Genomic DNA, 13,004 nt, shown 5'->3' on the forward strand with positions numbered 1-13,004 from the left:
ATAATATGGATAATACTTTCTATATATATATAGAGAGAGCCATTGGACACTAAAATTTACTCCCTATCCTCAAAACACAGTTTTCAAGCAAATAGAGAGTGGTTGTACCTATGGACTCAGCCTAAATAACCAAGGGTCCAATAACCAAAGGTATCAAAAGCAAAGCGAGTGAAGCCGTGTTGTTTCGAGCGAAATATATCCCGATATTTCGCGACATATCGTTAAACACGTTAACATATATAAAATCAGCAACTTATTATCCACACACTGACACTTGATTTGTTCTGAGTTTCTGACCACCATGTCAAGAGGAGGACCAAACCAAATAGTGAAACTAGCAAAACAATTTTACGATGTTCACTACAAAATATTCACAACACGTTATGGCTCACAAATTATGGACATTGTTGAATTCCCAATTAAACTTGTTTTATCTCCATTCACACTAGCGTTTGACGTTGTTGGTTCTGCTCCCCGTGGTTTTGGTGTCCCTCAATTCATTTCCCATCTTTCCTTTTCCGCTATATTCGTAAGTTTTTAAGTTTCTCTCGGGCATTTCGTCAAACGGTTATCACTGTCTTACATTTTTTTTTGTGTTTCTCTCTCAGGCTGTTGCTACTCTTGGTACTTATGATATTGCCTTGGAGCTTGGAAAGAAGGTGATATGTCAGAGGTACTTACTCTTCTTTACATAGAATTTGATTTTACAAAACTATTCTCAAATTATACTTTCACTGAACGTTTGTTGCATAATGTACAGGAATTGTCGAACTTGCAGTGGGTGGCAGGCATTACGATGTAGTATGTGCAAAGGTACAGGGAAGGTTCACTATCAAGTGAAAAACTACACCTTGAAAAGGTACCCTCATTTCATTGTAAGTTACCATTTCCTATATGAAATAGGACACAGGGACACAACTAATTAAAATTATAACTATTATAAGTCTCTAGTTAAACAACTAATTATTGGGATCAAGACCTTACAAAGAGCCTCCCTAGACATAAATAACTTTGAAATTGGCAGCATGGACTTGCAACAAGGAGACCTGAATACTTCCTTGTGACATTCAGGTTTCAGATTCCAGAGAGAAGGATTACATTTTAGAAATTGTCCTTCAGAACATGAAGAATAGTGCTCAAAGTACCTAACACCTCAAATTTACAAGTGTAGCGATGGAAAGGGATTTGACTTTGGGCAAATTTAAGGCTAGAAAGTTAGACCCAGTACTTACAAAGTGTTGCAGATGGGTTACAATATCTTCACTAGGTCTCAACATGCCTCAGTTTTTTGTTTGAGATACATCGTGGTAAAACTTAATATTCATTTAAGGGTTGTGTTTGATTGCTGAGGAAATGTTTTCCAGAATAACTCGAACACAGGATATGAGGAGGATACTCATTTTGGTTGATGTTTTGCAGAGAGTTTATTTTAATCGGTGAAAGTCTCTGTAAGGATTTGATTAAATCTACCGTCTTTCGTGTTCCTCCCGTTTATTATTCTATAATAAAACGTTCTGACATCAAATATCCTGTTGTTTGTCATCTTTTGGTAGACATTCTTGAAGATGAGGTTTAAGGCGTATATTAAGAAGAGGAATACCGTGACCGGTTCTCAGGAAACACCACTAAGTTACTTTAGACCTATTTTCTTAAGTATTTACCCTCCCATGTTGCTGCTTTTTTTTTGTCATATGTTCTTTTTAGAACATATCATTGATTTATCACCTGGATACCATGCTAGATAGTTTCCAACTCCAATTGCTGAGTTACATCAATAAGTCCTCCTCTTTCGTACAACTTGGACTGTAGATACCATAAATCACATTGATGTTAATTTAAGTTATACCTATCGCTCTATGCCATTTGTTCCGTGATGATCTACTCTGTGCTCGGTAGTCTTACTGAGTTGTAAATGTGCAGACTAACAAGCATTACTCACTTACTCAGTTATGCAAACCTGGAAGGTTACTGTAACATTGAGGCAGTTGCATATGCCAGCCTCAGTTAATTATACAGTTCAGTAAGCAAATGTTGCATTATGGACTAAACGCTGAGCTGTTTTACAAACTTATAAATGAAGGCTAATACTTTGTTTACCTGTCTTCTGTGACATATTACAAGTCTGTTGAGAGTATTTGTCTCTATGCGTCAATGTGCTTTTATTACGTTGTATTACGATACTGGTTTGTGTTTTGCTTCTTGGCTCAGTATCACTGTCATTCTGACATATTCTTTTCTAGGGTTTACCCTTTGTCCTAGGATGTTTTTTCTTTTTCATTATATCTCTACGAATATCCACTTCAGTTTATGGGTTAAGTATAGATATCCAGCTATTGTATTATTATTAATTTTTATGTGAAGGCAAACATTTGTTGCTATCGTGATGAAATTGCTTCTTCTAATGTAACAAAATGTTGCAGTGGTGAGAAACCAACAGCCGAGTGTGTTGCAGATGCCATTTCTGACAACCGGGCAGAGTTGGTGCATCTTCCTTCTGCTATTGATCTTAATGTGCCATTGCCTTTGAAAGATTGCTCAACATGTGATGGATCAGTAAGCAGTACTTTTTATGCTAATTGTGATTGCTTGATATTTTTAGTCGGATTCAAGTCTTAATGAATCCACAAGTCATAGTTCCAACATGCAGCATAAGCTGCGGAGCAATTCACTGATAAGTATGCTATTAATCTGATAGCACTTTTTTATATTGCAGGGTGTTATGAGCTGTCCTGAATGTAAGCACAAACTACAAGTCAGGATCTCTGCAGATGACGTAAGCCCCTTTCAGAATCGTTAATATCCTGTTACTTTTATCTTGGTTCTGTGTGCTTTGTCCGGTTGAAACTGTCGTATGCGTTGTAGGGGTGCTACCTTAGTGTCAGATTTTGATCTGATTATCATGGTTCTTAGAATAGTTGTGTGTAGGGTTGCCTGTGGTTAGAAGATTTTTTGCTGGATGAGATCAGAGTCAAACTGGATTCACACAGGATCTGGTCAAATTTAATAAGTCTTTTCTATTAGATCTGCTTTCACTCCCTTAAAATGGTTATCTCAGAAAATTAACCCGCATGACCAAATTTGACTTCATCAGTTAAAGTAGGGTTTATTTGGTTCAATTAAGCGTGATGATCCTAATTTGGATGCAAATCCAATTCAAAGTTTAGGCATGTGGATGTGAATGTATGTTGATCCCAGCATAGGCCGTAGAAAGAGCCACTTAAACGAGGAGAATATGGAGCCATGGAGGGTTGGACTGCATGGTCTTCGGATAAATCAATACTTACCTGACCTGGGGAGGGGTGGTTAAGGCTTTGGAGATAAAGTTTGGACAAGTCCTTGTTAAGAGAAAGGTTTAAAAGAAAATTGGAGTAAGGCAAATTTCTGTGAATGTGCCAAGAAATTGTGTTTATCAATGAGTAAGGAAAAATTTGAGAAGAAGTGGTTGACTAAGTGAATATTTTTTCAATAAAACCGTAGGTTAACTTGTCTTTTTACCAGTCTTTTGGTCTGAAGCGAACCCAAATCTTGCCTGAGTTCTTGATCCGGAAGTACTGAAATCTTACCGAAATGTTAGTTTTATAGTCGTTTGACTTAAACACACAGCGTAAACGAAAAAATAAGTAGAATTAAACGCAGAGCCCTTACTCTTTTAAATGGTTAGAAGTTATATGAGTATGAGAAAAGTTGTACCCAAATAACTCTAGAGATGTCTTGTAGAACACTAGAACGTATATGCTCCATGACAAAAGATCCGCCCACCTTTTTCCACCTATGGTTGTGTTAATGCCTTCCAACTATTTTCTTGTGTTCAGATCATGGAGCCACCATGGAAGGCATATAATGTCTTGAGAAAGATGGATTATCCTTACGAGGTAACTGTTGCCAATCCCAGTATGTATTTATTTGACTATGGCGATCTCATTCCTTTCTAAAATCTATCCTGCCATCATGTCATTTCAGAACATTATTCACAGCATGAAAGACCCTAGCATTGCTGCATTTTGGTTGATAACTATGCCTCAGATTATGGGAGGGTTTGAATATGATGACGATGTGAAGCAGAGAATCTGGTGGCAGTACAAGGTTTGTGCTCATTGTAGATTTTTTAGATAAATCTTTTAACATGTCTCTCAAGCATATAAAACTTTCATTATATTGGTCAAACTATATGTTCCACTCATGTTGACACACAATGTTGCATATTCGCTATGAGTTAAATATTGACTTCTGTACCCACTTTCTCATTTTCTTGCCTCTATGCTCCTGATTAACTGTAAGCTCCTTTTGATGTAGTAGTGTTAACAACTTTCACATGAACAATAATAACAACAGCAACGTTGCCTTGCCTCTAGTTCCTACGAGTGAAACTTATTCTTTCCTTTCCATTATTCTGAAGTCCATGTCTTCTAATAGCTTGACTGTATTATAATCTGCCATCACCACCCCAACCCACAGATTATTTTGGTCTTCTTCGCCCTGGTTTGGAATCCTAAGTCTGTTAAGTATTGAAAATTGTGTAATACAACTTCATGAATGATTGTGATTTGTGAATGCTTCTAAACCCCCAATCTTTAGAAACTGATGTGTGTGAAGTGGCTGGAATTGATAAGATATTTTCATTTCCTAATGTAGTGTCTGGTATATAAGTAATGACTTCAATAGAGACTGATTAGTCCATGCACTGCATATCAAATTTAGAGCTGATAACTCAAGTTTTATGACAAATGGATGTTAAATTTGATAACCCCTTGGGAAGAATTGTTATAAAATTGGTAAGACTACGTTATTGATGGTTTTACTGGGCAGATAAAAACCACAGAAAGACTGCAGATGACTTTTCATGGTTCATTAATGATGTGAATTAGGGTTTCACATTGATAATTGAGTCTTATATTAGTTTCTATGTCATGAGGGAGTACTAGAATTGGGTCTAGTTAGTATTTTGAGGTTATTTAGTATAAGAGTATTTTAGGGTTATTATTAATTCCGAATTTAGGGTGTTTTATTTGTTTTAGAAGTTGTGTTCCTATATAAGGAGTTGTAGGCCTTTGGCCAAGTTAGTTTTTGGATTGAATTGAATTGATTTTAGTTGAGAATTCGTAGAATTTGTTTCTTTGCAATTGCGATTGCTTCAATTAATGTATTCAAACTCAAAATAGAACATAGAAATAATAAGAAAGAGTGACGTTATATCTATCTGTTTAAACATTAGTAATTTGACTTTTCTTTTTCATGGATTTGTAAAATCTGTCATCCTCATACCTCCTATTTGCTTCATAAATGCGAGTAATCATGTTTCATGAACCCCCGACGTGACACAAACGACAAGCGGATAATTCCAATGATGCAACCGTGTACTCATGCTAGTTACAAAGCAATTGTTTGAGGTACTTTAGTAGCTTCAAATGTGAAGGTAGCTCTAAATTCTGGGTTAATATCTTATATATGAGACTGTATGGGTTATTTACTTGACGACAGTCTCACAAAGCCTTTGACTCGTGGTCTCTTTAGTTCTAGGTGTTCCAAGCTGGGCATATTCTATTAAAATCCTTCGTCTTGATGGGGAATGTGATTGTGTTATTTATTTATTTGTTTTTTAAGTTATGTGCTAAGTGACATTGACACAGCACAGATGTCGGTGTCTGACAGGGCGACCTATATGAAGTAGGACAAAGGAATTCAGCTAAGTAAACGGAAAACTATTACTATAAATAGCATTCTATAGTGAAAACTTTTTCTAGGGCTGAAAACCTTTCAAAGCGTTCTCCTTACAAATAAATTACTACTTAACTTCTGTCCGACATATTTATCATCTGCTTAGCAACTTCAAGAGATCCTCATGTTGTCTAATACTGATTTGGTGTTTGCTATGTTAGGAATCCATGAGGTACGATCAACTTCGGGATGTGGTGGAAAAACGACAACCTGGTTGGGAGCACTTACAAGAAGTGAGTAACAGTCTTTTCCATTGTGTGTTTGTGGAACACAATGAATCCCAACAAGCATACAATTTTACCAAGACCATTGTCTGTTTTGCTTAAGTATTGCTATTAGCATCATTCAAAATCAGATGTTGAAATTGATTCAGTACTTCCCCTTCTTACTTGTCCAGTGAACTTTCCCTATCCATCAATGAATCAAGCTGGTGGAGATATAATTAAAGTTTTAGAAGGTGCCAGGAAAACATCATTTATGGCAACGGCATGCAACCAAGACTATATTTTTTTAAAGTGGAAATTGATAATGGCAAAATGGAATTCAACCAAATGAGGACTTTCTTAGTAAATTCTTCTATCTTGTATAAAACAGATTTTTTTTCCAATTTTCTCAAGTCTTAACCGACGAAATAGGTAAATGCACACACACACACACACACACACACACACACACACACACACATATATATACCAGCTAGGTACCTAGCAAAAGAAAATATACAAACTAGTTGTCATTTGCATTAAGTTGCCTCTTGAATGAAGTGTAAATAGGTAATGGAGTGGGCAGGTCAGTTGATCGAAAGCTCATGAAAAGGTAGAGATACTTATTTCTGCCTTCTTGCAAAAGCACTGTTGTGCAGTGGACACTAATTATTAAATTTAGATTTTTCGTATTAACTTTCAATTGTTGATATTGGTTTCTATTGTGCCTAATAATGAATATGCCCATTCCGAGTCCTAATTTTAGTGTGTAGTTTTCTTATTTTTGGGAACTTAGAGTTTGAAAGGATTTGTGATGTACAGGCCCTTATTTCCATAGACCCAGTACGTGCAAGGGATGATCCGGTTATTGTGAAAAACATCCCTTATTACAAGGCCAAGAAAGCAGTGGAATCAGAAGTCATGAAGCTTGATGTACCACCACGTCCTCGTAGTTGGGGTGTAAGTACTAATATTAATATGTAAACTATGTTCTTTCAGTATATGAGTACAATAATGTTATCTAAACTACGTATATAATGCGGTGCATTGGAGCTAGCCGTGTAGCTATCACGGTGTCTGCAATTTTTGTCGTTTTCTGATTTTTTTTTTCAACTCTGCTATGGGCCCCACCAATTAAACAAATAAAACAAGAAAAAAAAAATCTCTCTCCTGCCCCACTTGGAAAGTGGTGTTACCATGTGCTCAAAGCTAGTATATTTTATATTATTAGTTTCTTTTGGTTAGACCATGATATCAAAATGGAAAGTAATGTAGAATAATTTTTCTGTGCTGTGAAACAATGGTCCTCAGGTCAAGCCTTATGGGGTTGGGCCCCTAGTCGCACTGTCCCCTAGGTCTTATCTAAAACCTAAGTTATATTGACATGGACACGTGTGCCCATATCCGACACGAATACGGAGTGTCTGACACGGCGAAATATAAAAAACTTAGGTATATCATACACAATATGTGTCTGTGTGTCCAATACGGATATCGGACACGTGGATGCGTATCCGACACAGATTATTTTTGAAATATGGTGTGTCCATGTAACATAGTCTAAAACACCCGCACCTGCACTTGCTCGCACCGTGGGCAACTGAGATTCAGCATACAAAATGTTGCGGTAAAGTCAACATGAATGTCCAAGAACTAGATCTTTGACAAGAAACAAATTAATGTCCTGGAGTTAACTAAATATATATACAGGGTTAGACCACCTTAACATCTTATTTTGACATCCAAAACCTAAAAGTGGACTTGAACATTGAACTAAGGGCTGATTTTTGGTAGAGAAGATCTTCCTACCATGGATAGTTTCTCCACCAAAACTCGTCTCTATTGGATATGTCTAGGCTTATCAAAATCTAAAAGAGTGCTAGAATTGTGGATCGGATAAATATCGTGCTCAAAGAATTGTGTTTTTGCCAATGTTCGCAATTGCGAACGGAATGTGGGAATTCCGACAAATATTTTGTTTTTTTGGAAAACCGAAACGCCATCAAAATAATTATATAAGGTTCGAATTTGGGTCTGAATTATTCTGAATTCCAATTGGAACTCAAGAATTCTGGAGCTGTTGGAATTCCGACAATTCTAAAATCCCAAACTATGGGTTTTGCACGCAATCAATTGCTTGTAAATTATTTGTAACTATTTCATGTTAAACGCTGTTGGAATCTGCCCCTTCTGGTTTATCTGTTTTGTCAGTTTTGTTACCAACTTCTGAATTCTGATGGGAATCTATATGGTGTATCATAACTATAAGCAGATTGTGAATAATGAATAACATGGATGTTATAGCCTAATTTGTTATTTTTGATGATCTTACTAAGTAGTGTAAGATGTTCTAGACATCCATAATCTGTGATCGTTTCGTGTGAGTTTTATGATTTCATTCTAAACACTCGATACATTTAAAACAAAAAATAAATGATATATGAAGATTAATATAAAACGTGAGAAACATGTGCATAAATTAGAACAAAATTCTGTTCTACTTGCATGCTTTTTTTTCACATTTTCTCTAAGTAAACTTGACACTTCATATTCTTAAAAAAATCCGTATCGGACACACAAACATGTTGTGCATACAATTTCAAACTACGGCTTCTTCTATACCCTAAAAGACTAAGAAAATAGTCTATTAACATAGTTGTAACTCCATGATATGCCACTTTCTTAGTTTATTATTTGTAAGGAGGCACTTTGTAAGGTTTTCTAGCTTAGTTGGTAAAACCTTTGGGTGATGATATCAGAGGTCTGGGGTTCGAATCCTGCTACACACAATTGAGTTACTGATCTCTTTAAAAACAGGCCTGCCCACACATTTTTTACCTAAAAAAAAAAAAAAAAAAGGTCTTCTACCCAAGAATCAGTGGTGTAACTAAAGATCAGTAATAGTTATCTTTTTAATTAGATGTGTCCCCGTGTCCTACTCATATAGGTCGCACTTTGTGTCCATGTTGAACACCGACACGTTTCTGTATCAATGTGACTTCGCATTTTCTTAATAATAATAATATAAAAAAAAAAAAGTAGACTAGAACTTTTTAAGGAAAAAAACTATTCCTGATATTTTACAATCTTTACATGTGTTTTTAAGTTAAACATGTTACATTGCAATAAATGTAATATATAATGACTGTTTTCAGCAAATTTTATTTTAGGGAAATTATACTGTAACACATTGTGTTACACTTAGTTAGTAACACAAACCAATAGTAACTGACCCCGTGGAAAACAACTTGGTGAACTAGTGAGAGTGGTAAAACTATGAAAAAGGAAAGAACTGCCAGCCTTCACCCTCCACCACTACCGTCATCCTCCTCTCAATCTCTTTCCTTGGTTGCTCTCATGCTAACTAAAATGGCACTCCTGTCATAATCTTCTCTCTCTTCTACCATTTTCTTAATTTTTTTTACTTCCTCTTTCTCTCCAAACCCATCGCTGTCCTTTACCACCACTACCCAAAACTTTGGGTTTTGGGTCTTGAAGGAAGAATGTTATTTCCATGGGGCATTTGATAACAATGAAAACATGTTCAAATTTTGAGTTCGGTGTAAATTTCTTTCAATATCTTTAATTTTGGGAATTAAAATTATTATTTTGGTTGTGTTTTGGGTTGGGATGGAGAAAACAAATAAAAAAGCAGAGAGAAAGAAAGATAAGTCATAAAAGTGTGACGGTGGCGCACTGGCGCGTCTGGTCATGGCATTGGTGGCTGAAACACGAAGCAGATGGTGGTTCTTTCACTTTTTTTTATTTTTTTTGGGTTGGAAACCGGTAGTTGTGGTTAACAGATCTAACATTCACATGGCACGACGTTATTGGGTTGTGTGACTTCTTAGTGTAACACCAGGTGTTACGCTAGAAGGACTCTTTATTTTATGTCTTTTTAGTTCAAAGGAAGATATTTCTTATTGTGATACATATTGGGCTTAAACAATATACAATATATATTTAGAGACTGACCTTTCTAATTTAGTAATGCCTGTTAAATCGAACAATGTAGAAAAGCAAATTGAGAGGTGTATGTCATAATGGTAGTAGCAGCATATTCTGAACCACATCTAAAGATACTGCTAACTGATTAAATAAGAAAAGATAATCACTGTTGTTGTAATAGTAGTCTACTTGAGTTGACTTATTGTTGAGGTTTTGACAGGATCTGAACCTTCCATTGGATGCTTCTTCATGGACCGAGGAGGATCTCAAAGATCCGAATAAGTTGTTGGAGATGACAGTCCTTCTTAATGCTCAGAGAGAAATGGCCGATAAATTCTTGGATTCACAATGGGAAACAAAATGGCGCCAAGACAAGGTACTATTCGAGGTTAAACTATATAATCTCTATTTTATGTATTACCTTAAACTCAACATCATATTCAAGTAATTTGTATTGATTTTGAAAGTTGAAGTTCCAGAAAGTTTTTAATTAAGTTGCCTTCATTAAAAAGTATATCTGTCGGTAGTTATGCAAAGTTTTAAAACATGTGTCCTTGTAGCCAAAAATACGTTACTGAAACTGGTTCCTAAATAAATCTTGTTCTTCCTTATTGTTTATGCTTATCTTGAACCTTATGCCTCAAATATCTTTTTCCCTGATACTATATAACAAATAATATCTATTTTCCATTTCAGCTAACTGAGCTATTGGAAGAGAAGGTGCGCCCGTACATCAAGAGCGTTGACAATGGTGTTCTTTCTCAGCCTATCATTATACATCATCAAGACCAGAAGGTTTTTATCTCTTATCTTCTCTTTGGCTTAACAGTGTTTTTTTTTCCTCTTTAAAAAACACCAAAGGATAGTCCATGCATTTGCCTTTTGTTGAGGCTAAGATTAGAACAGAAAAATTCCACTATCTATCAACCATAAGAGTTTCATATACTTTCCTATGTGTATTACAATTGGAGAGCTTTTCATGCAGTGCATAATAGGCACGAGTGTTGCATATACGTCAAGATTGTCTAAGACCCATGCGTCTCAATTATGATAAATAGCAAATCATTTGGTTCTATGCTAATTGCCAAATGAAGTCCCTTTTATTTAGCAGGTTTTTCTAAGGCCTCTATGTGCTGATTGGGCTAAAGAAAAAAATCAGTTTAACTTCAGAACTTTTACCTCTTACAGTTTTAGCCGCATTATGTGATGGTGAAATTGGGGTTTGGTAGTCATTATTGGATGCTCAATTGAAATTGGCCACGCTTTCAATTTACATTAGCTTTCACTGCCAATTCCTTGGGTTTGCTAAACTATTTATTTATTGGTAAATGTTAAATTGTATTAACATCAAAGGAATGTAGGTTGAGGTAACCTATAATTACATAGTATAAAGAAACAAAAACAACTCAAAAGTAATCCAACCACCCCAGTCAAGACTCTCTATACATAATATCTTCCCATCTAGCTACAAATTGTTCAAATCGAATGTTTCTTGGGTCCACAAAAATTTTACTCCAAAACAAAGGAGCCCTTTGATGGCTAGTATGACTTTCTGGATCACCATAGTTTTTCCCTGAAATATGCGTTTGTTAAGTTCCAACCAAATGCCCCACATAATTGCAAAAGGTAGGTAGCGTGTTCCATATCCTCTGCCCTCTAGATGAAAATGTCCCTGTGTGCCACTGAGTAAGGAGATCAATTAGTTTAGCAAACTAATTGAACTTGGGAATAGTCCAAGACTAAATTGTGAGAATCTCCTAGGACCCTCTGTGCTAATTGGGCTAAAGAAAACATCAGATGAGCTTCAGAATGTTTACATCTTGGCATGTTATATATATTTGCTGACGTTAGAATTAATCACATTTTATGATGTACCGCATATTGATTACATCATTTTTGTACTTCTGAACAATAGTGGTGTAAGTTTTCTAATGGGAGGGATAGAGTCACTCCCAATTTTTGTATGTCGATAGAGTGGCTCTATCCCTCCCCTATAATAGAAATATGTAAGTCTTTTAAGTATTCCCTCGATTGTTTACAACTTCTGGCTATTGGAAGGACAGGATCCTTTCTGTTTCGTCCCCTTGGTGGCCTCATACTCATTCATGTCAGCTAAGACTGATATCTTTCCTTCTACCTTTTATCTCTAGTTGAAAAAAAATAAAAAAAATCATGAGAGGTCAGGTTCACTCTGAACATGCAATATTCATGCCTCACCAAACCTGTAATTGGTTTACATGCGAAGTCCAAACAGGGCAATCTTATTTTTCTGTGGGTACACTTATTTTTCTCAAGATCAGTAATTATCATTATTTAATGTCACAGAAAAGGAGAAGACAGCGAAAATGGTGGTTATTTTGATGAAATAATTTTCACTACAGGTATTTCATCATTTCAAGAACTTGTTCTGTGCATCTAATTTAACCGAACTGCGCAATATAATATTTGATCGCCATTATAACCAATGTTCTTTGTCTGGAATGGGGAAAAGTAGTCAATGTTGTTGTATGTAAGTTTGTTCTCAGTGGTATCAGTAACTCATACAGGTGTGACTCTATTCTTGTGATTAGAATCTTTTATGCGTAACAATTATCAGCATTGAAACGGGGCTCCCAGTGGCATTGTCATGCTCAGCAATTCAACAGTGTTGTACAATTGGATACTCTTCTTGTCTAATTTACCAGGTGTGGACTGTGGAGGCCGATTTTTCATTTGTATGCTCCTTTTGTCGGTCTTCACTTTTAAAGTTTCAGTTTCTCCATTTGAATCCTGTGGCTTTTTATGTAACATCAGTGTCTAATTAGGTTCAGTTTCATCCATTTCATGGGTGTTATTTGTCAAACTAAAGAACATAAAATTGGTTTCTCATTAGATAATTGGAAGAAGGTTCTTTTTCTGGTTATGCATTTTCGTTATCCTTTTCTAACATTTCTTTGGGCAATTTATGTGAGGATCCGTTATGTATGGAAATCTAGATATTGGTTGTTCACTCGTATACAGGCAATCAAATCCTAGTGTGTGTGCGCGCGTTTTATATAATATATTCTGTAAATTCTAAAAATGTTCAAAACGATTAAGTACAAAGAACCTGAGAATAACATTCTACGGCCAAAATAAACTTCAGATTTTTTTACGTAA

General features: G+C 35.8%; 1 protein-coding gene across 3 annotated transcripts; it reads left to right on the forward strand.

The window, feature by feature from the left end:
* Window positions 1–258: 258 nt before the first annotated feature.
* EMB2737 (embryo defective 2737) lies at window positions 259–12,768 on the forward strand. 3 transcript variants are annotated; one of them, XM_086584972.1, is made up of 13 exons: window positions 259–529; window positions 609–673; window positions 761–859; window positions 2,421–2,553; window positions 2,714–2,773; window positions 3,813–3,872; window positions 3,961–4,083; window positions 5,877–5,948; window positions 6,741–6,878; window positions 10,087–10,242; window positions 10,563–10,661; window positions 12,192–12,247; window positions 12,413–12,768. In XM_086584972.1, the coding sequence occupies exons 1-12, from the start codon at window positions 302–304 to the stop codon at window positions 12,225–12,227; spliced, it is 1,269 nt and encodes a 422-aa protein (XP_086441098.1). In that variant the 5' UTR covers window positions 259–301; the 3' UTR covers window positions 12,228–12,247; window positions 12,413–12,768. The 3 variants fall into 3 exon arrangements, with proteins under 3 accessions (XP_086441098.1, XP_086441099.1, XP_086441097.1); XM_086584973.1 differs by having other exon boundaries at window positions 12,437–12,768; XM_086584971.1 differs by having other exon boundaries at window positions 12,192–12,768.
* Window positions 12,769–13,004: the final 236 nt, after the last annotated feature.

The sequence above is a fragment of the Coptis chinensis genome, chromosome 9 (genome assembly GCF_015680905.1).
Source record: "Coptis chinensis isolate HL-2020 chromosome 9, ASM1568090v1, whole genome shotgun sequence".
Lineage (NCBI taxonomy): Eukaryota > Viridiplantae > Streptophyta > Magnoliopsida > Ranunculales > Ranunculaceae > Coptis > Coptis chinensis.

What these genes read in the sequence shown, in the direction of transcription:
- EMB2737 (XM_086584971.1), top strand. Translation starts at nt 302, where the DNA reads ATGTCAAGAGGAGGACCAAACCAAATAGTGAAACTAGCAAAACAATTT. An exon ending in AAGAAGGTGATATGTCAGAG is followed by an intron (nt 674 to 760) that starts GTACTTACTCTT and finishes CATAATGTACAG; the next exon opens with GAATTGTCGAACTTGCAGTG. An exon ending in TACATCATCAAGACCAGAAG is followed by an intron (nt 10,662 to 12,191) that starts GTTTTTATCTCT and finishes TTAATGTCACAG; the next exon opens with AAAAGGAGAAGACAGCGAAA.